The following is a 25,035-nucleotide window of genomic DNA, read 5'->3' on the forward strand; positions in this document are numbered from 1 at the left end:
ATGCTCTATCTGGCATGAAGTAACTGGTGTAGGAGGCTGCAAATCAACATTTCTATATATGGTGAAGACCAAGTCCCTTAAATCAACATCCACTGGCAATATTCTAGTAAACAATAAAAGACCCCAGATTGCTGGCACTCAACCAACTATCCATTGACTAACAAAAATAAACTCTGTACTTCCATCGGATGCCATGAACCTAAATTAGTTCTCATTGAATAGTTTTACCACAAGGACATGGACCCCAGGGGCATGAAATGCCTTTACATGTGCGGTGGATGTGTAGCGCACTTTTCTGGATAGATTTTTCATGGCTAACGTCACATCATTGCTCATAATATTTTCCTTTGAAAGCAATGATCTGTTCATAATTTATCATTTCTAAGCCCTATTATTAACGATAATAACTATGCAGTTGCTTGAATTTCTTTTACGATTCATGACAAGCACGGGAATCAAACAGTGTCATTAAAGCAGAGGAAAATATGCATGTGATGCATATAATAGCCTAAAAACACACATGCAAACAAAAAGACAGTGAGCTTACATACAGGCTGAACATTCAGAAAAGATAACTATGGTTAGAACGATGGTAAGTACAAGTAATACTGGGCTGCCACAACAAAGCATACATTGCAAACAACAGAACACTGAAAGATCAGTAAAACAACAGTTAAGAGGGAAATAAATAAGTAAGTTAGTAAGTAAGTAAGTAAAAGGCAGCTTAATGATTGTCTTCATCAATCAACAAAATTTGGTCAACTAAAGTTAACAGTATTTGGGCTTTCTTGTTTTTCACACTTTTCAGAGACACTATACAACAAATTTTGCACAGTACTGTATATATTCATTGGATATATCCATATGTATCCACTGCAATCTCAATCCAATTTAGTGCGCCATTGTCATCACCATGGCGACGATTGCTGCGTGACGCTTTCTCGTCTCCAGGAAGTAAAGAGTGCGGAATAACGGGAAGCTGCGCTGGACTCGCAGTTTCTTACAAACAAACAAGTAGGCATGGACGAGTCGCTGCAGCTGGGAGACAACGGATTCCCGAAAAATGTAGGTTATAGTCACCTTAAACGACACAGAGTGACTGTATGCACGCAAAGGGAACGTTTAATGACTTTATTTTCGTGTTTTCATACCACAGGCTGCTATTGTTAGCACACCGCTTCTGTAGCGGCTCCTTTCACTGTGGATATTTCTCTGTGAAACACAACACTCAGCGACTTCAGCCCAAAACTGAGGAGGAAATTACACTCTTTTCGTTCAGATTCACGGGCGGCTAAACCTCTTACTATTACTGTTCAGACGAAGCTGAAGTCAGTTTCTTTCTGAGGCGCCAGAATATAACTGCTGCACCATTTAGGGTGGAACGGGAAAATTCGAACAAGAAGCTGTCGAACAGGAAGCCAACTTTAGCTTCGTTGTACAGTATGATGTATAATGTTAAGTTACCTGAAAATATAGAAAAGTGCCGTTAATAATTAGCCCACTGACTTCATCTCTGCTAGCTAGGCTATCCAGCTCAAAATTGTGACAATAGCTAGGTTAGCTAAGCTAGCTAGCTAAATGTGAAAGATGAGCTTGCTTGCTTTTGCTGAATTTCGACTGCAGCCCGCAAGCCTATGCAACTAACGTTAGCTAGCTCTTTATTGTTTGCCATCGCCCGTTTAGAACGGAAGCGTCAGTTGCCCTAACAACAGCAAACGGTTGTCCTAGCGACAGTAAACTGTCACCAAAAGAAAGCGGTACTGAAAATGATTCTCAACACTTAGCTATTTATCGTTTTCTTTCTTTTTTACCGAGTAGAATGCTTGTTTAACCCATGCTTGTTTTAATAACATTAATTATGATAAGGAAAATACCACAGAAGTTGTTCTGATTAGTCTAAAGCAAGGATACCCAGTCCTGGTCCTGGACATCTACCGCCCTGGAGTGTTCAGGTCCAGCACATCTGTCTCTAATTAATACTCAGATGCCCCAGAAGGTCAGGACTGTGCACCTCTAGTCTGCAGTGATGAAATTTTGTGTAGTTATACCATGGATGAACATCTAACAGTACCAGTTAGACTTTTTTGTTGCACTTAATTTTCATACTTTTATTCACAATCAAATTTGGATTTGGATTTTGTATTGTTTCAGTATCAGTAGTCCCAAAAAGTGACCGAAAGACTGGATTTAACATAATACATTAAGTAATAAAAGTATTTTAGACATAAGTTTTCCCCAGACTTTTGAAATTTTGAAAATGTTCTTCAGATTTGTACTCAGGCAAGCTCAGAGAACACATGAAATTATATGAATATTTAGATGTGGACATTAATGGATTAATTTTATTCAAAAGTCTGGATATCTTTATCACCAGGTTGTTAAATCTGGCAGAAGAGCTCGCCAGGCAGCCGACATGATGGGCACAGAAGAGTCGCGGCCCGGGCGCAAAGCTTCCTCCTCCGGGACCTCCACGACTGGAGAGGTAACCTCAGTCCTGAATTTACCATATTAGATCTTCCATTTCAAATTCATCTTCATTCATGACAATGGTCATTGAAAAGCCTAATCATGCTGGTGTGTTTGCATCTTACTGAATTCCTGTGCATGAACCAAAGGAGGAGGACGATACGGTACAGTAGTAAACGCATGGCTTTGTTTGGAGTGCTTTGTTGTGAATATTGCTCTGTAATTTTATACCTTGTGTTATCAGTTAATTAGATAATAAGAAAAAAAGCTCAATCAAATGTAAACCTTAATGATGCAAAAACAATGGCTCTAAAAATCACTTGGTATAAAGTTACTTTGTGCTTTGGGCTACATAACTTTTTTTTTGTAGTGTGCCTACACATTTTTTTAGGTCAAAGTTTACTTTATGATGAATAAAGAGCTGAATTTGCAAATGCAAACATAATTAGCAGAATTATTAAATTGTAGCATTGCTACAGTTATTAGCATTTATGTCAAAAATAAGGATGCTGCAGCACTCAGTGTAGGCCTGCTGTCAGCTAGCCTACACAGGCCATTGCTACTCATAAGTGCGTCAAGTAGCATTAAGTTCTTCGTAGTTCAGGTTTTACAGCAGTCTTACACCAGCACATTGGCATCTGCAGTATGGAGGTCTTGGTTTGTCCCCATGACTGGTGAGAGCTGTACACGGGTCAAAACTTCACCACTAGGAATTCTAGCAATGTTATTTTTCTTTTTTTTTCCCAGTAAACTTCTTAAATTAGCCTAACTTTCCTGATGAAAAAACAGGATTCTCGCGCCCTCTGCAACCTCCCAGCTACATGAAATACATTTTTTGAAGTGTCATATGACTGGACCAGTTTATAGATAGTCAGTTTTAAATTGTGCTCAGTTCTAAAAATACATTCTGTATTAAATAGGTCACATTTTTGACATTCAGTGAAGCCAAGAATGGCTTGATTTGGTGGGACAGACAATGGTAGGGCTGTGTTCACATCTAAGAATACCACCCACATTGTAAAACAGCTTTGCATTTAAGTGCAGTTTTAATGGGAGTATAAATAATGATGTTTTCCTTTGGCATGTTTTATTTCAGGTGTTTTAGGCGACTTACATGTGTCTTATTGGAAAGTGTAACTAAATTTAACTGGAACACTGGTTTGCCTTTTTCATGCTTAATTAATAGATAGTGGTAATTAGAATACGTCTAATAATTGATCATAGCAATAGCGACATGCTACACTAAGAAGCAATAGAAACAGTAGCTCCACATTAGAGTGCCTGAAGTAACTTTTTGCTAAATATTGCAACAGTTAATGTAAGAACTCTTAAACCTAAACAGTAAAGAAATTCCTTGAGGGTTCAGTGTCATTTGCAGCCCCAATTTGGTAATGAGAAATGCTGTGCATTTTTCAAACCAATTGGTTGTCCGCCAGCCCTCCCTCTCACTATGGACTGTTCCATCATTCAGAAGTTGGTCCTCTATTTTTTTTCTGTTTGACGTACTTAATCTTAGCCCAATTGACTATTTTCTTGGCTATTTTCAGAATCTAAGAATGAGAATGAGAGAGTAAAAGGCTATTTTTTTTCCTGGAGCTATTTTGGGTCATGCCTGGGCAGCCCTCTAGGCCTCTGTGCAGTTCCCACACTCTGCTGTTCTTTATGCTGCTCATGCTCCAGCACCCTCCAAACTCTCAGACAGCAGCAGGTCCACTGCCACTGAAACCCATCAGACGTATGTGAATAGTTGCTAATTATGTCAGGGAGTGTGAGTCATGCAACCCTATGCTAATTAAGTGTGTTTAGGTAACCTAATTATATGGCTCTTTTAGGTCTGTGGCTATGTTTAAAGGCAAAACAATAGCAGAAATTAAGCAATAAACTTCAGTCAAACCACTTTGTGTGGTTAGGTTTTTTAAAGTTTTCTGTATACAATGAGTAAAAGTGTAAAGTAAACATTTTTAAAGCACCTTATCATTTTATAGATCAGGTACTTGCTTGAACTATGTTAAGCTGATGAGCTCATTGATTTAATTGTACTTACACTGATGAAATACAGTTATTTTTACTGGTGTGTAGTGTGCTCCTGCCTGGTTGAGGGTGTCGTACGGAAGACATCTTTATAGTGAAACACCTTAGTCAGAGTCATATTTCATCAAAATTGTGTTGATGTAATATGAATTTTATAATGTCTTGTTTGATAAATCACTTTTTTACTATAGCCTTGATCTTTTTCCGTATTTCAGAAAATTAGCAAGTGGTGAGAAAATTAGCAGAGGTGACTTTTATGGTGCAAACTGTGGTTCTCACCATGCTGTAATGCGTATGATGAATGGGAGCTTACATCAGAATCGTGCCATATATGGTCATTCCACAGAGCGCGCGGTTCATTATCTTTAACATGCTGAAACTGAAATAATACTGAAATATATTTTGTTTTGACAAAAACATCTGCATAGCTGATAAGGAGTACATTTTTGAAATTTCTGCAGTGAATGTGAAATCTTACAGTTTTCAGTAACTCAGTTCCAAGGACCAAAGAGGAGCATTGCAAATTTTTCTAAATGTAGAATCATAAGAAATATTACTGGTTTTCCCAGTGTCCTCAATGTTGTATAATGTAGATATATTGGGAAATTCCTCTGATTTCAACATGTGTACATAATACAAGGGTTGAGATGTAAACAGTCATTCAGAGTGGTTTGATGTGAAATGGTTCGATGTAGAGAAACTTACTGACGGTGGTGATAGGAACATTTAATTTGCTATCCAACACCACCAGTGAACATACATGTGTTTTTGGAGTTTTTATATGTAAAGTTGATGATGGTAAAATAGTGTTAAATCTGAAAAAAAGTTTATTTTGGGTACTATTTTGCCTTAGAATGGTTTGCATGTGCCTCTCCACCACAAATGGATTCAAAATATATATGTTTTAGGCCAAAATCTTATTACAGAACTATCGTAAAACAATGTCTCAGGCATCAGGCAACATATTTACCATTTTATGGAATAGTTTTCTGTGAGGAAGCTTTCAGAGTCAGACCTCTGGTTCCCATCATCACCACTGTGAACAATTCAGACACGGTACGTTTCTCTACACACTTAAAAAAGATGGTTCTTTAAGGGTTCTTTAGTAAAGGAAATAGTTCCATTTAGAACCATTACATGCTTAAATGGTTCTTTGCATGGTGAAATTGTTCTTCAGGTTCTTGATGGAGAATGTGTAGTTTATAGTTCTATATAGAACCTTTTGGAAAATGTCAAGCTTGTAACAATAGAAGAACCCTTTTGGTGCTATATAGAACCATTTTCAAAAAGGTTCTATATACAACCATGCACAACACATTCTCCATCAATCTGAAGAGCCATTTCACCATACAAAGAATCATTTAAGCATGAAACGGTTTTATATGGAACTCATGGTTTCAAATAGAACCACTGGCTTTACTAAAGAACATTTGAGTGTAGTGTGTAGAATAGTGCATTTCACATGAAGCCACTATGAATAACTTTGTATGCATCTTGATGATTAATGATTTAATTATGCAGTTTTTTAATGGTGTAATTCCCCTATTAGTAATGAAGAAAAACAGGCTACATTTTGTTCTGATCTATTTGTATATATTTGATCTACATCTGTTTTTAATCTATTTCTATATAGCTCAGAGTTTTCATTGTAGATCTATATCACTCCTTTAACACAAAACAGTCAGCATGTTCAGACTTGCAGCAGCGAAGGACTTGGTCCATGTCAGTTGTATATGCTGCAGGTAAGAAATTCTGGAGGGGGATGAACCTTTCCTTTAGACTCAGTCATTATTATGTGTCTCTGGAACTCATTTCATGCTCTTTAAATTGGCTTTCAAAAGGTTTTATCTAAATGATGTGGAACTGTCAAACAACAAAGTTTAGCTTGTGTTATAAACAACATTTGCAGACTGAATGCGCCAACCTGCATGATTTAACCACATGATTTAAAAACATGTAATTACATTGAATCAGGAATGGTCAAAGCAGTATCATGGATACCCAGAACTGTTTCTGAACATGCTATAATAACAGAGAGCATTGTAAATGTATATAACATAATTGATTTATTGTTTCTTTTGGTTATTTGATGTTGATCATTGTAGAAATAATTTATTTTTAATAATTAATAGTTATTGACTGGTCTGCAGCTGCTGGTCTGAAAGTTGCAATCAGTGAACAAAGCAGAAGCCCTAGTCTGGTTGCTGTACATTTACTGTGGGGCTTTAGAGAACTTTAAAAGGGAATCGTAGGGCAGTGCCCTCTACTGGTTATATGTTGCCACATACACAGTAGCTGCAGTTGTTATCTAGAACGCATTATGCAGCTAATGTAGGTCCACATCTGTCTTAGATTACTGATGCAACTAAACTTGGCTCATCATAGATCTCCGGGATCAGGATTCAGCAGCTCTGATCTGGGTGAATTAATGCTAATTCATTTTTAAACATGAAACGGCATAGAACTACATTGAATCTGGCATGGAAATTGAATATCATGCAGGTAATTGTTATATTGTTAAAAAAGTGCCACTTTCAATATCAGTTTTATGCGACAATTTCAGGTAGAAATAGTGTACTAGTATAGAGTGAATTGAACAGGGCCTCAATAACTGCTTCTCTTGTGTTAGGGACCCCCACCAAAGCCACCTCGCCGACAGGGAGGTTGGGCTGAGGAGACCACTGGATCGGGTTCTGCCAAGTGAGTTCAGACAAACTACCTCTACCTCTGTATGCTGTAGATGACTGCAAAAAAAACGAATGTCGTGTCAAATTCTTCATGCATCACAAGAACACAGTGCAAGACAAATGTCCTGTCATCATGGAGCCAGCCTATATTAGTGACACCTAGCATTTACACCTTAGCTTTTCTAGTAGAACACAGTGTAATCCTGCAAGTGTGGAGATTTAAATGCCCTTATCTACCACATACATGCTGGCTTCAACAGCTAGATTTCCCCTGAATAAAATACTACAAATTTTTATGCTGTGTCTCTATATGCAAGGCAAATGTACACAGTATCTTTGTACATCAGACATACACTTGTATTACTTCTTGTAGTTCTTGTAAGAACTAAACAGTACTCAAAATGTTATTGTAAATCCATTTCTTTGCTTCTGACCCTGAACCTGACCATCCCTGGAAGCCCAACCCTAAATATTACTTTGATGTTTCACAGGGTTAGTGTCTGATGTTTTGTTCTGAAATGTAAGTAAATGGGTGTATACGTGTGTTTAAGGTCACACACAATTGCCATCCAACCAAGTATTTTGAGAAAGCAGTGCAGCATGTAAATTATCTTTATGAAAATAAATACTACATACGTCTCTGAGCTGATTTTTGTGTGTCGCAAGAAGATAATGGCTGAACTCACTGACTTTCAGTCATCTGATCTAACCAGCAAAAGTAGCCAACAATGACTTCAGAGCTATCCAAGAGGTACTGCAATCTTGAAACTGAATGCAGTGTCAAAAAATTTGGTTGGGTTTTAGCCCAAGTAACTAAAGAGTGGATATGTAAAAGAACTAGACTATTTTCAGTTAGTTAAAAATATTCAATAACTCAGTTCAGTGATTGAGTCTACAAAGATGGTTTGAGATTTACTGAAGTGGTTAAGCTTAGCGAATCACAGAGCAAAGCAGTAGGCCATGTCAGCCACAGGAGGACACTGTTCTCTGTGGAAATTTGTGGAAAACAAAAAGTGCAACCACTAAATTGTTTTATTTACCAATTACTAATTCCCTCATTTTGACCAAAAAAAACATGCACTGTGGCTCAGTATTTGACTTGAACTTGAAAAAAATTTAATTCAATAAAATAGCAGCACTCATGTAAAGAAACTCTGTATAAACTACAGTCCTCATATCAGTGTAGACCTTATCATTGTGAACAAGTCTTTTGTTCTAGTTGATTCTGTGCTCTGCTGCTTCATTAGTTCTCTCCTCCAGAGCTGGAGATGCATATACGGGCACATTGAAGTTAACAAGCCAACTCGATTGGATTCATTTGCATGGTTTACTGAGTCACTGGTTCAAATAGTAGAGAGAAGCTCTATACATCTGTCTCAAGAAAGGTCAGGGTGTCGGTTCTGTGTGTCTGCCTAACCTATCTTGATTTTCTCTGTTTGGGGTAGAGAGAGAGAGAAAGAGAGAGCAAAGGGAAAGACTGCGATACAAGGTGTTAAAGGGGTTCACAATGCATTGATCCTCCTCTCTGAAACAAAGTAACTAATGGTCCCCTCTAGAGCAGGCAAGGACTTTTTTCCGCTCAATGTCACCCCTCATGCTCAATCACCGCTGCCCTGCTCGCACTAATCCCACAGCAGAAATCCCAGGATTTGCCGATCTATCACTCCTAATTGACACTAACTGATCTGTCAGTTTATTGATGAACCTTTGAAGCCAGGTTGTCACAATATATTTTATCCCTAACAACTTTTTCCAGACAGTTTTACCATGTCTATCGCTTTACCGTACATGAGTCTTAATCAAGGGGCCCGTAATGTGTCTTAAATGTGGCTCCGGCAGGACAGGACACACTCGAAGGGCAGTGAGGTGAGCTACTGCTGCTTTACCGTCCAGTATAGAGCAAAATTACGAAGGCAGACCTTTAGCAGCATGCAGCTGTTGTTTAGTAAAATTCACTGTAATGCCACACTTCATCATAAGAACAAAATAAGGAGGATCTGATGGATTCTATTTTCTCAATATGCCATGTTTTTTCTTAACTTGTATTTTTTGGTCAACAGTATGAAAACCGTAGAGCACAAATAAGTACATTTATCTAAATGGTGACTGCGGTAGTGCAGTAGTGTAATGAACATGGCTGATGGTCTCTACGTGGCGTTTTAATCCTGTACAACTTTAGAGGTGATTCTGTCCCAAAAGATGTTATATTTTGCACTTAGTTTGTTTGACAAACAGCAGTTTTTACAGAACAGATTTATTAATATCTTAAAAACAGCCTTTTTTGTGTTTACTGTATATCTAGAGAACCTGTTCAGCACACATAAACATTGTAATGTTCAAAAAAAAAAAAGAAAAAATCTTTTACTACAGAATGACATGTGGCAAAAGTCTATAAATGTGGCAAAAGTCTATAAATTTGTGTTGAAGTAAACAGACATGCTGTTTTTCAGTTTGGTATTAAATGCCTTGTGTTTTTTTGCCCAGTAGGGGGCACTGCATTCTAAGAGAAACCTTTGGATTTATATTGCACATGATTAATCAGAACAGCACTGATTTGTTTTATCTGCTTAATCAACAAGTTGTGCCCTGACTGTAGCTGTATTACTGACACTGACTTGCTTTGAAGAGTACAGGACAAAGTCAAGCGCTGCTTGTTTTTTATTCTTTTATGCATCTGTGGTGTAAATAATTGTTCTCTTAACAGTAATGTTTTATGAAGATATAGTTTAAATAAATAATTAATAAATAAGAAATCAAGTTAATAAATCAAGATAAATAATTAATTACGTTGGTACATTATAGAATAGTGGAAATAATAAAATTGTGCTGTTTCCTTCAAACACAGAATGCATCCCTAGTTAGAGCCACAAGTGCATTGATTATTAAGAAAAAAGCATTGAATAAAAGCATTTATTGCACATAAAATGTATGCTTGATTATTTTAACCTTTTCTCTGTTTTGCCCTCCAAAGATCTGGAAGAAGGCAAGGTGCTGAGGAGGTTGAGGAGTAAGTTCCATGCCTTTCCCCTTGTTTTCATCCTAGTTCTATTGTTATTATTACACATTGCTGATTAAATCAAATGAAATTTTAATACAAATGGGAACGTGTTTGTTTATGCTTGTTGCTAAAAGGAGGAAATTACCACTGGCTGGAAATTGTCCTTGGTTGCAACTAATCCTGGCGTTCCAAGAACAATCACTTAGCCTGATTAAAAGACATCATGGTAGAGTTCTCATCACTTTAGTTGAGGTTGGGGGCCAAGATGGCTGGCTTTTTGCATTCTTCCACCTCTTTACCTGCTCCTGTTAACCATGCAAAACATATTCACAGCAGGAGAAATTAGTATGGGTTTATGTTACTCCTGAGCAACAAGACTTTTCCAAGACTTGTTTTGGTGGTTTTTAAGAAACAATTACATCACCTTGAATTTAACAGACATCTCTCTTCCTGTTTGTGTGTAGCCGGCGGCTGAGACCACAGACCCCCGAGGGCTCTGATGATGAGAGCGGTGAGTACCCCCCATGGCCCTGCTAGTGAGGCTGCTCAGCTTGCCTCAGTGGAGACAGATTTGAAGAAGTCTCCACTTTGACAATCACTTACTGCTTGGGCATGATACTCAATTACAGAAAACTAGGAGCAGTGGGTGGTAGCCAAATTGATTGCAGGTGCAGAAATGTGCAGTAGGCCAAGATTATACTGAATGTGCTAACTGGCTATAATTGACCTATGAATTTCATTTATGTACATCATCCATCGACAAAACAGCTCTGAGTGATTAATTGCCAGTATATCTGGTAATGAGTGACACCTACACCTTATTTGAAGTAAACATGATATTTTTGATGTCTGTGGCAGGTGCCTTTTTAACATTCGGGCCTTATTAATATGTATTACTTGAGCTGTGAAGTTATATCCATATCCTCCACACTTCGTAATTTTGTTAGTGGCAGCTCTCTTGCGTGTGTTGGACTACACTAGTCCCAGCCTGGAGTGGTTCTCCACTGAGAACGCTGCTCCCACACACCCTGGAGCCCTGAGCTCCACCGCACAAATATGTCAGGACTTTCAGCAAAGCACAGCCTGGAATAATTGTTCCATTTTTCTACCAAGCAGCAGGGGAAATAAGGGTTGAAATTGCCAGAGTAAAGAGGAGAGGTGAAGAGCAAAGCCACTGGTTGCACATTTTCTGAAGGCAATGGTGGTAAAGTATGCAAATCTTAAATACATTCAGAGTAAGTTTAAATACATTAAAGTCCCAAAACATCACTCAATCTGGTCACCACAGATTTATTTCATTTGATGGTTTTAATGTACATTTTTCTTAGCTGTTTTTGCTGTTCATGCATATTTTGCTTAATCAACCCTGACATTTGATTTAATCACTTTAAATTAGAAATGAACATAAGTACTGAAACAATCCAGCAAGTACACAGATGATGTGCTGGCAAAGTTGGATGTGTGAAATAAGTATATGTTACCAAGAAATGGTGTAACGTAATGTTATCTGTTGAAAATCATATGCACCACCAAAACTATCACCATCAGATATACAATACTTAGAGCTTTCATCTTTGAGAGATAGGAGAAAATCAAACTCCACTCTTGCTACAGGTCTGAAAAGATCCACAGGTGTTTTTCTGTCCTTCCATCCTGTTATTTTGACTGGAAATGTAATATATAAAGGGTGGTCTTACTTATAGTACTGTAAGGTAGGAGAAACGGGATATTTAAAAAAAAAAGCCATTTACAGGGAAAAACTGTCTAGACTTTTTGAACCACTTTAAATACTACAAACCATATATTGTGTTTATTATATAGCAACTACCAGTAAAATGTTCCAGTTGATAAGAGTCTCTTGATGGGTGTCATAATTGCAAAGCTGGCATTTTTATGAAGAGTGCATTATTTGGTGTTGGGGGAAAAATCTAACCACAGACATCACCAGTATGATTTGAGTCTGGCATGCCCTGAATGTTGCTGATTTCGATATGGGTCCTCCCGGCTGCAGTTTGAACCAGTACGAATACTGAAGGAAACAGGCAATAATAAAGCCTGTGCTGGATATGGTACTTTTAACAGGCCATTTTATTATATCAGTATTTTTTACTATGTTGCAGCCGGCGTTGACATACATTTTGAGTCCTGGTGATTGTTTTGCACATGGTTTTGAAACAGTCAATTTAACAACGCAGTCCAACACATAACCTCAGCCCCCGAATACCACTCTACTGCCCACACGCTATGAAATGGTCAGATACACTGAGACCCTGGTGGTTTAGGGTCTAACCCAGGCAATATAACTCATACAATGATTACCTTGTGGGCGGTGAGTTCCACAGGCTGGCCTTTGGGTGTTACTGAGCTTTGAAAAATCACATATTTTGTATTCCATTTCTTTTCGGGTAGGACATTAACAGATCTTAAATGCTGTGATACTGCAGTGAAATGTAGCCTTGCTTTTTGATGGATTCATCATATTAGCTTGTATTCAGTGACCCTTCCTTCCCTCTTGACCTCTCATAATAGGCTGCTTTGGAACCATCATATAAAGGTGTTGTTTTGCCTTTGCTACTTAGTCATGACGTTTGCATACACAAAGCGTAGCCCTCTCTGTTTCACATTGAACTCTCATAGAATTGTGTTGATAGTGCATTATTTGCTAAGACGAGGAGAGGGCTGGAGGAGAAAAAAAGCCTGGAATCTATTTGCAAAGAGCTGGACATAGAGGCTTTTTGATGTCATTGCGCTAAGACCATTAAATTTGATTGGGGGTCCGGGGGGGACGGATTCTGCTGAACGCACTGCTTTGGAAATGAGAGGACAAAGTGTCACCCAGGACCTCATGAATATGAAGCAGCGCTTGGCGCGCGCCCGCATTTATTTGGATATCAGAAACGCAGATGAATCTTGTCAGTGACTAAACGAGGCTGGCATTTTTAATTAGACTTAATTAAAAATAAGAGAAAAGCAAGAAGTTATCAATGGAGGGATAAGAGGGCTTGTTATCAGTGTCAGGGTGATGGAATTTAACATGAATTGTGTGGCATGTTGCTGTGACCTGAGCCTTACAGTGAAAAAAGACTTCTAGAGTGTGTCTTGGCTTTTTAAAGTTATTCAAAAATACCAGTCTAACTGATTACATTCATGTTGATTACAGGTGATCACACTGATAATTGATTTTCCCTCGTGTGGTGTCATGAAGGTGAAAGTACAAAGTTGTTTTTCGTCTGAAAGAACTGTGACTGATTTCTTTAAAGCTTAGTGCATGTGTTTTGTTTTCATAAGGTCCACATTATTAAAGCTACAAACCTCAATTCCAAAAAAGTTAGGACATTATGTGAAACACAAATAAAAACGAAAAGCAGAGATTGGAAAATTCTATTTAAATTGTTTCTTTTTTTGTTAAATATATGCTCATTTAAATGTGATGCCTGCTACGTTTCAAAAATGCTGAGACAGGAGCATGTGTACCACTGTGTTACATCACCTTCTCTTTTAACAGTACTTTATGATTGTGTGGAGACTGTAGACATGTGTTGATTCAGGTTTACGTGTGATTTAGGTGTGATTTTTTTTTCTTCTTTTATACTTCAGCTACGAGGCCTATATATATATATATATATATATATATATATATATATATATATATATATATATATATATATATATATATATATATACACACACACACACACGACAGACCATGGATTTTGTTAACAGTGTTAACAGTGGTCTTTGGCCCGGACACGACATCCAGTATTTCCATAAACAGTCTGAAACGTTGACTCGTCAGACCACAGTACACATTTCCACTGTCCATAAGTCCATTTCAGAGAAGTCTGTGACTTTTCTGGATCTTGTTGATATATGGTTACTGCTGTGCATAGCAAAGTCTTATTTGTGAATGCAGCAACGGTGTTTATTGACAGCAGTTTGTTGAAGTATTCCAGGACCCATGTGGTGAAATCCATCACAGAAGCGTGCTGGATTTTAATGCAGTGTTGTCTACGAGACTGAAGGTCATGGATATTCAACTGTGTTTTTAGCCTTGCCTTTTATGCACAGAGATTTCTCTAAACTCCATGAATCTTTTAATAATGTTATGCACTGTACAGAGTAAAATATCTAAAATCCTTGAAAGTTGTGTGATTAAACCTTTGAAGAATGGGAACGATGTTTTTTTTTGCTATGCAAAATTGAATATGCATTATTTATCGCTGCTATCATAAAAAAACCTTGTATCTCCAAAATGGTAACTTTACAGGAGAAGGAAAAAAGGTACTCTATTTTTAATGTAAGTCAATGGATCCAGAATTTTTCCAAGTCATTTTGGCCATTTCCTTTGGCCCCTTCATCTTGACATTTACACACAATGTAAAGGCCAACAGACATCTTCAAATTATGTCAAAAACAGAAAAATGACAAAAATGGAGATGTGAGGTTTTGTTCCGACAGCAGTGATATGTTGTAGTAAAAAAAACTAAAGAAATATCTGAACTGTACTGTATGCTCTACCGCTGTTGTTTATATGACTGACTCCAAACACACTCACCAACATACACTCACTCCAACAAAAGTCCATCCAAAAAAAAAGGGGGGGGAGGCTGTGAAAGTTCGCCCCGTCCTTCTTTGGGAGTGACGCCATGCTCTGTCCTGTTGAGTTTTGCCAATTAAAGTGGGTTCCCACTGTTTTGAGCGGCGGGCAGGCGGCTCATGGCACTGTGGCTCCTGCCAGGGCGCGCCGTGACTTCCGACCCCACACAGATGGGCCTGCACGCCTGGAGCCCGGCCCAGCCCGAATGGACACGGAGGTCGCCTTTCCAGCCCGAAGGGTCCTTAGGGTAGCCTCTGCTGACAAGGCCCAAATGCTTGGGTAGTGGGGGGTAAGGTGGAGTGCGTGGGTGGTGGGGGGTGCACAGGGGTTGGGGGGGTGCGCTTTCCGGGGAGCCCCTGGCCAGAGCCCTGCCTCGCAGCAGGAAGAGATGCCGCCTCGCTCACTGAATATTCATGGCCGCCTGGTCACTGTGACAGGGGGCAGCACGGAAGAGGATAGAAGAGAGCGAGAGAGAGAGAGTTGATGATGAGAAGGAGCAAGAGAGGGAGGGTGGGAATCAAACACCAATTCACACACAACGTAAACAAAAATGAACAGAGGAGACAGACGGCATCTGTGAAGCCTTCTGATTCGAGGGATGTGAGATATGTTGCAGCTTTCACTAACACCCAGCAGTAGCAAGCAGCATATGGCCTTGCGTGTTCCCAAAGCTTCAGTGTTTTTTTTTTGAAAAGTTTAAAGTGTTTGTGTTCAGTTAAAAAAAGATGCTTATAATTCTTCAGCCCTCCTTTTCCCTTTTCTCCCACTCAAACTGTGATCTGTGCCAACTGCTGGTCTGTTTCTTACCCACAGTGATGTTACCAACATCATGTTGTCCAGTGCTTTTATTCAAAACTCTAACCAAATAGTACTGTAAATTGTTCTCAACAGAATGAGTGTGTGTTATTGTTGCTCTCTGCATTGTTTTTAGACATTCCTGTGATTCCTGATCTGGATGAGGTGCAAGAAGAAGACCTCACTATGCAGGTGGCCGCACCTCCAAGGTACACTACAGCTTTGACTTCCAGTTAGTTCTGATATGGCAAAAATATTGCTGAAATAGGCTACCATGCCCAGTATACAGTATGAAAAAGTTTGAACACCCCTGGTCAAATGCCATATTTTGTTGATTTTCTAAGTGAAAACAAGTTAATACATCATCTACAGAGAACATCCTTAAATACAGCAATTTTTTACTTCAAATTTTAGTTCACAATTAACAATAATTTGCTGAGTTTAACATATAGGAAAAAATAAGACATAAAATATAACATGTCTTTTGCATAGGCTGCCTTTTTCCTAATATGTAAAACAATGATTGTGCATCAAAAAATGCAGAAATGTGTAATTTTTCTCTTAGAAAATAAACAAAACGTGATTTGACCAGGGCGCCCAAACCTTTGCATGTGATTGTAGTTTAACCCACTCTGCATATTTGTATTTCGATTCTGCCTTTGAGATGATTAATGACTTTTGGCTGTTTCTCAGGTTTAAAATGATGTACGCTGTCCATCAAAAGTTTGGGAAAACTATGCATTCTTTTAAGTTTTTTTTTTCATATTCTACAGATGAAACTTAAAAAGAGTGGTGAAGCAGCCTTTTGTTTTTAAGCACCAAAAGGTCCAAGTGTTCCAAGATCTGGAACACATTACCAATAAACATTCATCAGGCTCCACCTAACACTGATTTATATTTAAAAAAAAAAAAAAACAGCTAAAAACATATTTCTTCACTTTAGCATTTCACTAGCTTTTATTATTTTCTTACTTTTACTGGCACTACTTTTCTTTTTCTGTCACTGCTTTTGTTTGATGCTTGTTTTAATATTTTAATTTTTTATTACATAGCTCTGTAAAGTGCTTTAAGCTGCCTTTTAAAGGTATTAATGGTGCTATATAAATAAAGTTAACTATCATCATTAGTTGTTCCTTCAGTTTTTGCAAGGAAAAAAATCTAAAGAGCTTTCTATTTCATAACAATACATTAATAAGCATTACTTGTGTAGCACCTTTGATACATGTAATGCAGTTCAGAGTGCTTCACAGAGGGTTGTAAAACAATGAAAGATATTAAAAATAATATGGAAATAAAATCATACAATAACATAAAAGCAAAAAAGGTAATGTTTCAATTTAGAATGAGATTTCTTATAATGAAGCAGGAAAAAGATGGAGAATTGGCCTTTAAAGTGCAAATATTCAGTTAATAACAGTGAGTGAAGCTGTTTGTGCATTATTCGTGTTGCAGTTTGAACTACAGCACCACAGATAAGAGATCGCAGAAAGCAGGGAAAGATTACACTTCATCTGTAACACTAGTCAATCTAATAATCATGATCCCCTCATCTGAAAAAGATCTTTAGATATTTGAGACACAGAGTTCATCCTCTTATTGAAGTTAGCGTGTGGCTAATGTTAACAAGAGTTGTGATGATTAAGTCAAGTAGTTAGCCCCATGTCACGTGTGTTGGGGGTCCATCACAGTGGCCCAGGTTGTTAATGTGGGTGCCCTGTCCCCTTTGGCTCCCTCTGTGTGCCGTGTGGGAGATAATGTCCACACTGAACTCATCGCAGGGGCAATGTAGCGTGTAATGTGGCTTAAGTAGGACTGGCATGCACTACTAGGCCCTGGCTACTTTTACAGACTCCCCCTCATTTTAATTCACAAATTGCAGATAAGCAGCTGGCTTTCAATTTAGAGACTGACTTCTACTTGGCGTTTGTTTCCGTGTGCCCCAGCACTTCATAATCAAGTCATTGTTCATGGTGTATTTGTTTTTGGACATACTTTTCAGGCTATTCATCGATGTGCAATTTGTTGCATAGTGCAGACATTATATTGCAGCTATGATTTGTTCATAATCCCAGATTCAGTTATTTGTAGTAGTATGATTATTAGTGCTGAAATGTTAGAAACTGTCTAGGCAGTTTTTGTTTCTTGCTTGTGATTCGTTAAGCTTCTGGTGAGTCATGGATGGTTAACTGAAATGGTTGAATGCTTTTCAAGTTATTTTCATATTTTTATGTGAACTGCTTTCTTTCAGCATCCAGGTGAACAGAGTGATGACCTACAGGGACCTGGATAATGATCTTATGAAGTACTCTGCGTTCCAAACTCTGGTAAGACAAGAGGATCCAATCAGCTGCTCACACTGATTCAATGCTTTTTAGTAGTGCAGCTGAGGTCGCTAGTTACAATACAAACCCACAGTTGAAGTGGTCACAGTCGAAGCAGCCTAGGACCCACCTTTATTCCACACTGCCTGGAGGCCTAAAAGCTGTCTCTAAGCATGGGAGAATCGTGTGGGTAATGCATAGCCTGTGTTTTTGTTCAGGATGGCGAAATTGACCTGAAGCTCCTCACCAAGGTTTTAGCTCCAGAGCAGGAGGTGAGAGAGGTGAGTGGAGCTTTAGAGGTAGCAGCAGGGTCAGTCTATCTCCAGAACTGACCAGCTGCTTCTGGGCCACCAAAGGGGGGCAATGCTGTGTCTCTGATGAATGTAAGATTTATGAAGTCTTCGCTACAGCTCTCCATCTCTCTCGCTTTCTCTGCCTTTGTCTCTATTTTGCGTCTTGTTTTATGAGTGCTTCGCTCATCCCTTCTTTTTGCTCCTGCCCCCTTTCTTGTCTTTCTTGTGCTCTTGTCCTTGCTCTGTCTCTTTATCTTATTCTTCCCTATTCATTTCATCACCATTACTCCTGGCTTTCTCTTTACCTCTCTTGCTCTGTCTGCAGGAGGATGTTGGCTGGGACTGGGATCATCTATTTACGGAGGTGTCGTCCGAGCTGCAGACGGAATGGGATCAAGGAGAGAGAGAGGAGCAGTCTCCTCTTCCTGTGGCCTGAGGATAGATGACTTTCAGTGAAAGGCCAGTGTCGTTCGTTACACTCTAGTGAGCCTCTTCTTGTGCCCAGCTGGGTGCACGTCTGAGTTACACCTGTATATTTGGATTCATCGTATTATTGTTCATATTGAATTTTTGACTTGATTAATTGTCCTTTTTGTGGCATGTCTTGATACTTTGATGCAACCTTCTCATTAAAAGGCCGAAACCCTGAACTACTTTCTTCCTAAACTTTCTCAGTCATCACAAGACCTTTCGTGTCATTCATACTGTCTAAAGAGAATTTGTGAGATCAAGTCCAAGGTTAATGAGCAGGTAAGCTGATTGGTTTAAGTTGATTGGTTTAAAATGAACTTTACCCATCAGAACAACACAACCTTATCATTATTGACTGCACCATCGACTCGATCTTTCTGCTGTTCTCCAAAGCTTCCTTTTTTTTGCACAATTATCTCAACCACATTGAGCTAGGATCCTATTGACATCAGTGGGATTAACATAATTAAATGTTTGTATTGGGCCTAAAAATCACACTCTAATTATGAAAGGTTAAGTGATTAGATGATGTTTAACTTCTTTTGGCATCACAGTTTATTCATGGAGACTAACAAAAACAAAAGAAAGTATAAAAAGTCAGTGCTTCTTTTAAACACAAGACTTAGGTAATGACATTTTTTTACACATTAGTGTAATGTTTCACATTTGTGAATTCAGTGTCCAGCCAGCTGTGCCTGAATTCTCAAATGGGACCAAAGACAAAAAAGTAGCCCTAAAATAACAAAGCACACTATCTTGTGTCATTAAGGCAAGACACTACAGGCAGAAATGACCAGTCAGTCCAGTCAATCATTAGTTTTATACCATATCTGTAAAAAAACAAAACAAAAAAACAGGTATCTCCGTGTTTTGTTTATTTATTTATTGGATTTTTATTTTTGCACATCATTTGAACACAGCACCTGTTCTTAACGCTGTGTTCAAAGTTCATGCTGGATGAAGCAATAGAAATACTCCACAATTACTTGGAATAAAATCTTTTTATTTTCCTTAACTTGCATTAGATGTTAAGAATTTGCCCTCTCTTCCCTGTTCTCTTGTACTGTAATGATAAAAGTGTCAAAACAGAATTATTGTTATTTTTGTTATTATGTTTGGTTATTTGTATATTTCAGCTTCTTTAGTTAACTTTAATGAAGATTTAGCTCCACCCATGCTTGTCCTTCATCACTAAAAAAAAATTCCTGTGCAATCTGACTAGAATATCCAAAATATGTCTATTTCCTTTGTAGTAATGACAGCATTTGTGGGAATGCTGTCATTACTACAAAGGAAATAGACATATTTTAGACATATGCATGTTTTCTGAGACCTACAGTTAGATGGGTCTGTGTGATGCTTTTTTGAAGTACATTCTTAAATTATTTTTTCTCCAAATCAGATTGTCTTTACATTCAGAACAAATAATCTCAGTTTCTAGACTACCTGCACTGAAGAAATTTTTCGTGTTCAATACTAACCCTATTTTGAAGGGTATAACGGAATAATGTAGGGTAATAGCTACATTTATGCTAGATTATGTAGCACAAAATTACCTGAAAAGCATTTTATTGTAACAGTACATAGTGTTTTCTTGATTAAACAATAAAACTCCAGGTTCCAGATTCCAAGAATTATTTTTGTGATTTTTTTTGTTTTAAAATATGTACAAATTTATGCACATTTAAGTAAATCTCATCGGCATAACTAAATGTATTGTTTTGCAGTACATGTAATACTTGAATATCAGTAATTAGCTGGCAAAGATTCATTGTGATATTTAATATTATTGGTTGTGATATTTTTTGTTAAAAAATGACCCTACTAATTTGTAGTGTCTTATCTTGAAGCTGCATTCAGTGACTTTAGACTGTAAAAATGACTGTAAACTGTAAATATATTGTTTAATGTAAAGATATAATCTTTTAAATTTCTGTGACAACACCTGTTGTACAAAACCTCATATATGTAAGTAGAATTGAGTTGAGTTGATAAGGGACATTGGCATTAAGAGGAGAGAGAGAGAAAACGGAGTTTGCGTTAATTACACGGAGTACGCAGTGTTTCAGAATGCAGCACTGGGCCAAAGTGATGTCAAGCTTTATGAGTTTTAAATAGAAAGCTTATGCTCCGAGACTGTAATTGGGCATAATTGTGAAAAATCTTTAACTCCATCTCCAATTCTGTCCAAGCTGCATGTCAGGTGCGAAATAAATAAATAAATAATAAAAGCCGACACATTCTGCTTTTTTTTTTCAGCCTTCCGCCCCAATCTCTCTCTCTCTAACTCTGTTTCACTCTTTCTCTCCACGTTGGCTTATTTAGCCACCTTTAATGAATTCTGCCCATATGCCCTGAGCAGCTGCTGCGATGCCCCTTCCTCCGTCCCCTGCCGAGCTGTGAAGTGCCCATCCATGTACAGACAACCTCTAGCTGTCTCTCTCAGGGATGGCAGTGCCTGCCACTCCTCCGCTGGCACCGGGCCGCCAGTGTGTTTAGGGGAGGCGGCGCGCGGGCAGGCCGCTCAGATTAAAGCCTTGTGATAGTGGGTAACTGACCCGCCCCAGACAACTGGCCCCAGCACCGGCCAGTCTGCCGGAGGATTAGGCGACAGGGAGGGAGAGAGACAGAGGGAGAGGGAGCAGTGCTTGGCATGAGCCTGTGTCCAGTTCCTCAAAGTGACCTCTCCCACTCTGCTTCTTGAAAAACTGCTTCTCTCTCTCTTGCTCCATTTCTACTGCTCAGCTGCTGTGCATGGCCAAAACTGTTGATCGGCTTTTCTCAAATGATTTATGAAAAACTGGATTATTTGATTTATTTGTTTGTAAATTTGTGTACAAGTGATAAAACAGAATCTCAAATAAATAACAGATTATTTGAGGTGTTTGTTTTTCATAAAGCATTTGAATAGGCTTGGCATATAAGGTGAGAACTTCAAAAAGTTTCCATGAGAAAAAAAACAATGTCTACGATGTTCTGGATGGATATTTGTTTACGATATCTTTGCTGTCAACCTCCTATATCAGTTTTGAGCAGCTTTGGGCAGGAAGTACTTTGATGGTTTGTGACAACGAGATCAAAACAGTACAATGACTTTTCTTTTTGTACGTTCTTAAAAAGTTGTTTTCGAGATAGAAGATGCTCTTGTGAGATTACACACTTTTTCATACATCATCTAGTGAACATCTCTGTGAGATTGATTTACAGTGTTCCAAGCTGATGGTCCCATTAAAGCTCTTGCTGTTATCAGAACTGTGATGTACTCAGCAAGGACTTTATATGGTTGCACATTGTAATGCTTTTCTCATACAGCACCAAGACTTTCCCCTTTTCTGTCGACGCCATTTCCCTTTTTTTTACTCCAGTCTATACTGAGGAACATACAGAATGTTCTCATGTGAATCAGACATGTTTTCTTTTTTGTTTATTTTTTCCTGAAGGAACTGTTTTTTTCTCTATTGGTATTCAGGCATAAGTAAACAAATAAAAGGCTTGAAGCCAGGCCAGGCTAGCTGACCACTGCTCATTCTCAGGCCCTATTTTCCTGAGCCCTTCATCTGTGTTTTCATTGGATCTTTTCATGGAAATGACTTTTCATTCCTGCGGCCAGCACAACAAATGAGAGGGGAAGTAATACATTTTTAATAAAAGTTCTCCCTGGCCTGAAAAACATTTTTTTTTTAACTCTAAGCTCCATGCATCTGACTGTATGTATTTTGATACAGCAGTACGCTTAATTGTCGGTCAGAAAGGAGATAATGGGCTCCGTTGCGTTTCTAATATGCTGGGCTGCTGACAGAAGTTTCTCCATCTTATCTGCTCTCAATATCTGCTTTCCATAAGGCCTAGAGGCAATATACGGCCATGTAATTAAAGTGTTAAGAAAATGTGAAGATGTGGAGATACTGTTGTCTGATATTGGGCCCCCCTTTGGACTCAGAGTGAGTGGTGAGGACAGACATGACCAAGTGTGGAAGTCACGGGATGTTATGAGCGTACGCTGCTACTTGCTGTGCCTCGTGCCGTGCCTGCTCTGAGCGGCCCATGGTGAACTTTACTGTACACTGTGGGAGAACTTTTAAAACAAGGTGATGTGCTGTATTACTGTAGTATTTTCTTATGAAAATTATCTATAGTAGTTCTGCAGGGACTTCTACAGGATTCCTGCAATAATATTACAACAAATTGGGACACTTACCATAGTTTAATATTGGATATTACACATGTATTTTAGATAACTGTACAATAGTCCTACAGGAGTATTATACATTGTAAACCCAAATAAATTAGGAGAACTCAAGAACTTTAAGCAAGTCAGTTGCCTTAATTTTTAAAGATAATAAAATCACAAGTCAGAAGTTTGTTGTAAGTTACAGTTACATATTATATATTTTAATACCATAATCAAATTATTGAAAGATGGCACAAATATATTCAGTTAGGGCAACTTCAATTTTCTCAATTAGGTAAATGTAATTAAATCCTTAACGTAAATAAAATTACTAAAATTGAAACATTTTGAATACTGAAAATTGATGAGAACTCAAATGGTGTGTCATGAATGGATGTGTTCTTATTAAACAAAAAAGGCAGTAAGAGTGTAACGTTATTTAATATTCAAAACAGTTTAGCTGGATTAACTTCGGGGCTTCACTGCTAGCACTAGGTAGAAGAGAGCACTATAGATACAATGGTATAAAAGCATAATAATTAGTGGATTACTATAGTAAATATCAAACAGTTGGCTTCAGAATGACCAGAATCACCCATGTAGAGAATGATGCCAGTCCTATCAGAAGCTTTTCAGAGGCTAGCCACAATCGACCATTTATTTCAATCATGTTGATACATGCTGAACTCAAACATAAAAGACCATCAAGGTTAAAATCATAAAACTTTCAAAGCTGTATTCAAACCTAACTTTTAGCATGAAAATAACATTACACAGCAATTCGTTTATGTGAAAAGAAGAATTAGCTCTGAATCGCAAAAACCAGCAAAACCACTAGGAGTGCTTTGATCCCTGTAGAGGATGTGTTAACTTCTTTTCACTTAGAAAATCAGGAAGATGTAATTGTACAAAGGGTATTAAAACCTTTGCATACAACTGTAACTAAGTAATTGTTTAAATATCATTAACTTACATTTGCTTTAAATTACAGAGTGAATCCTATTTTAAAAAATCCCTGCGCTGGCTTAATGTCTAATAACATGACATCAGATGTAAATCTAACAAGGATAGATCTTTTTACTTAAAACTGCAAATAGGACAACTAAATCAAAAGTTATCATGTTCAACATATTTGATATATTTACTTTGGTATAACTGTTAAATAGATATATATTATGTTTTCTTCACTCAGTGTAATTAGCGAATTTCATCACTGGGGTTTCCAGTGTACAGAGGTGAAAGTATTACAGATTACTATTGAAGTGTTAAACAGCAAAACTGAAATCTTGGAGTTTCTTATTGAATTGCTATAGCTCATTTTTTAGTTAGGGTTATAATATCTACTGCAAGGATCAAAGCTAAAAGCCATTAAGAACAAAACATTGACAGCATAAAGCTGATAACTTTGTCCATAAACTCCAGTACAGCACAGTGTTAACAGTAAATTAATAGCCTCCCTGATTTTTAATTTGAGTTGAGGTGAACTGATCCCTGCAGATAAAACCAGCTTATAAAGCTTTAAAATATTTAAATAGCTTTGAAAATAATTAAAAAAGGTTTCTGAAAAGGCCAGTTGCTTTATTTAAAAAAAGAAAAAACACCATCCAGTCCCACTGCTGGTTTTATTTGTGATCAGAAGAAACTGTTTTGAGGCTTAAAAGGGGTCTCACATTACATTAGACCTGTTTAACCTCTTTGAAATTAGTACTTATGTGTGCTTATGTGTTCCATTCTTTGTGCTTAATACAAAGAAGAAAGTGTGGAATCCAGGGCAAAACTTGTCTGGGGCACAGTGAGGAAAACAGAACTTTTCCGACAGCTTTTTGTTCTCTTTTTAAGGCTCTATCTCTTTTTACTTCATCCCAGGTGGGCTTGGACATAAAGCGAACAGGCTGACGGCCGCGCTGAATGCCCCTGGGCATCTTCTCCGTGTCATGTTGTCAGAGGTACTGGGCAGCAAGTGAGCGAAGCAGTGGGGGGCATCGATTGGTGTGCGTTTCAAGTACAAAATTATTTAGTGAGAAATGCTGTATACTTTTAGACATGCATGCTCATTACAATAGCTCTGTTGTTGTTGTGGGCTGGGTCTCGTACTTAGTCAGTGTGTGTATGAAGCCGCAGTATTTGCTAGCATGTGTGATTGCGTGTGTGTAGATGTGGAACATGAAATACAGTCAGGCCCCACATTTGTCATGTATTTTATTA

The 25,035-nt window shown here is 38.1% G+C and overlaps 1 protein-coding gene across 1 annotated transcript; it reads left to right on the plus strand.

Moving 5' to 3' along the window:
- The first annotated feature begins 953 nt into the window (after nt 1-953).
- Nucleotides 954-18,838, plus strand: LOC118824003 (intraflagellar transport protein 43 homolog A). The gene is made up of 9 exons (XM_036593888.1): nt 954-1,065; nt 2,375-2,482; nt 7,127-7,197; nt 10,156-10,191; nt 10,647-10,693; nt 15,711-15,783; nt 17,823-17,898; nt 18,114-18,176; nt 18,514-18,838. The coding sequence occupies exons 1-9, from the start codon at nt 1,021-1,023 to the stop codon at nt 18,622-18,624; spliced, it is 630 nt and encodes a 209-aa protein (XP_036449781.1). The 5' UTR covers nt 954-1,020; the 3' UTR covers nt 18,625-18,838.
- Nucleotides 18,839-25,035: the final 6,197 nt, after the last annotated feature.

This window comes from Colossoma macropomum, unplaced genomic scaffold (genome assembly GCF_904425465.1).
Source record: "Colossoma macropomum unplaced genomic scaffold, Colossoma_macropomum, whole genome shotgun sequence".
Classification (NCBI taxonomy): Eukaryota; Metazoa; Chordata; class Actinopteri; order Characiformes; family Serrasalmidae; genus Colossoma; species Colossoma macropomum.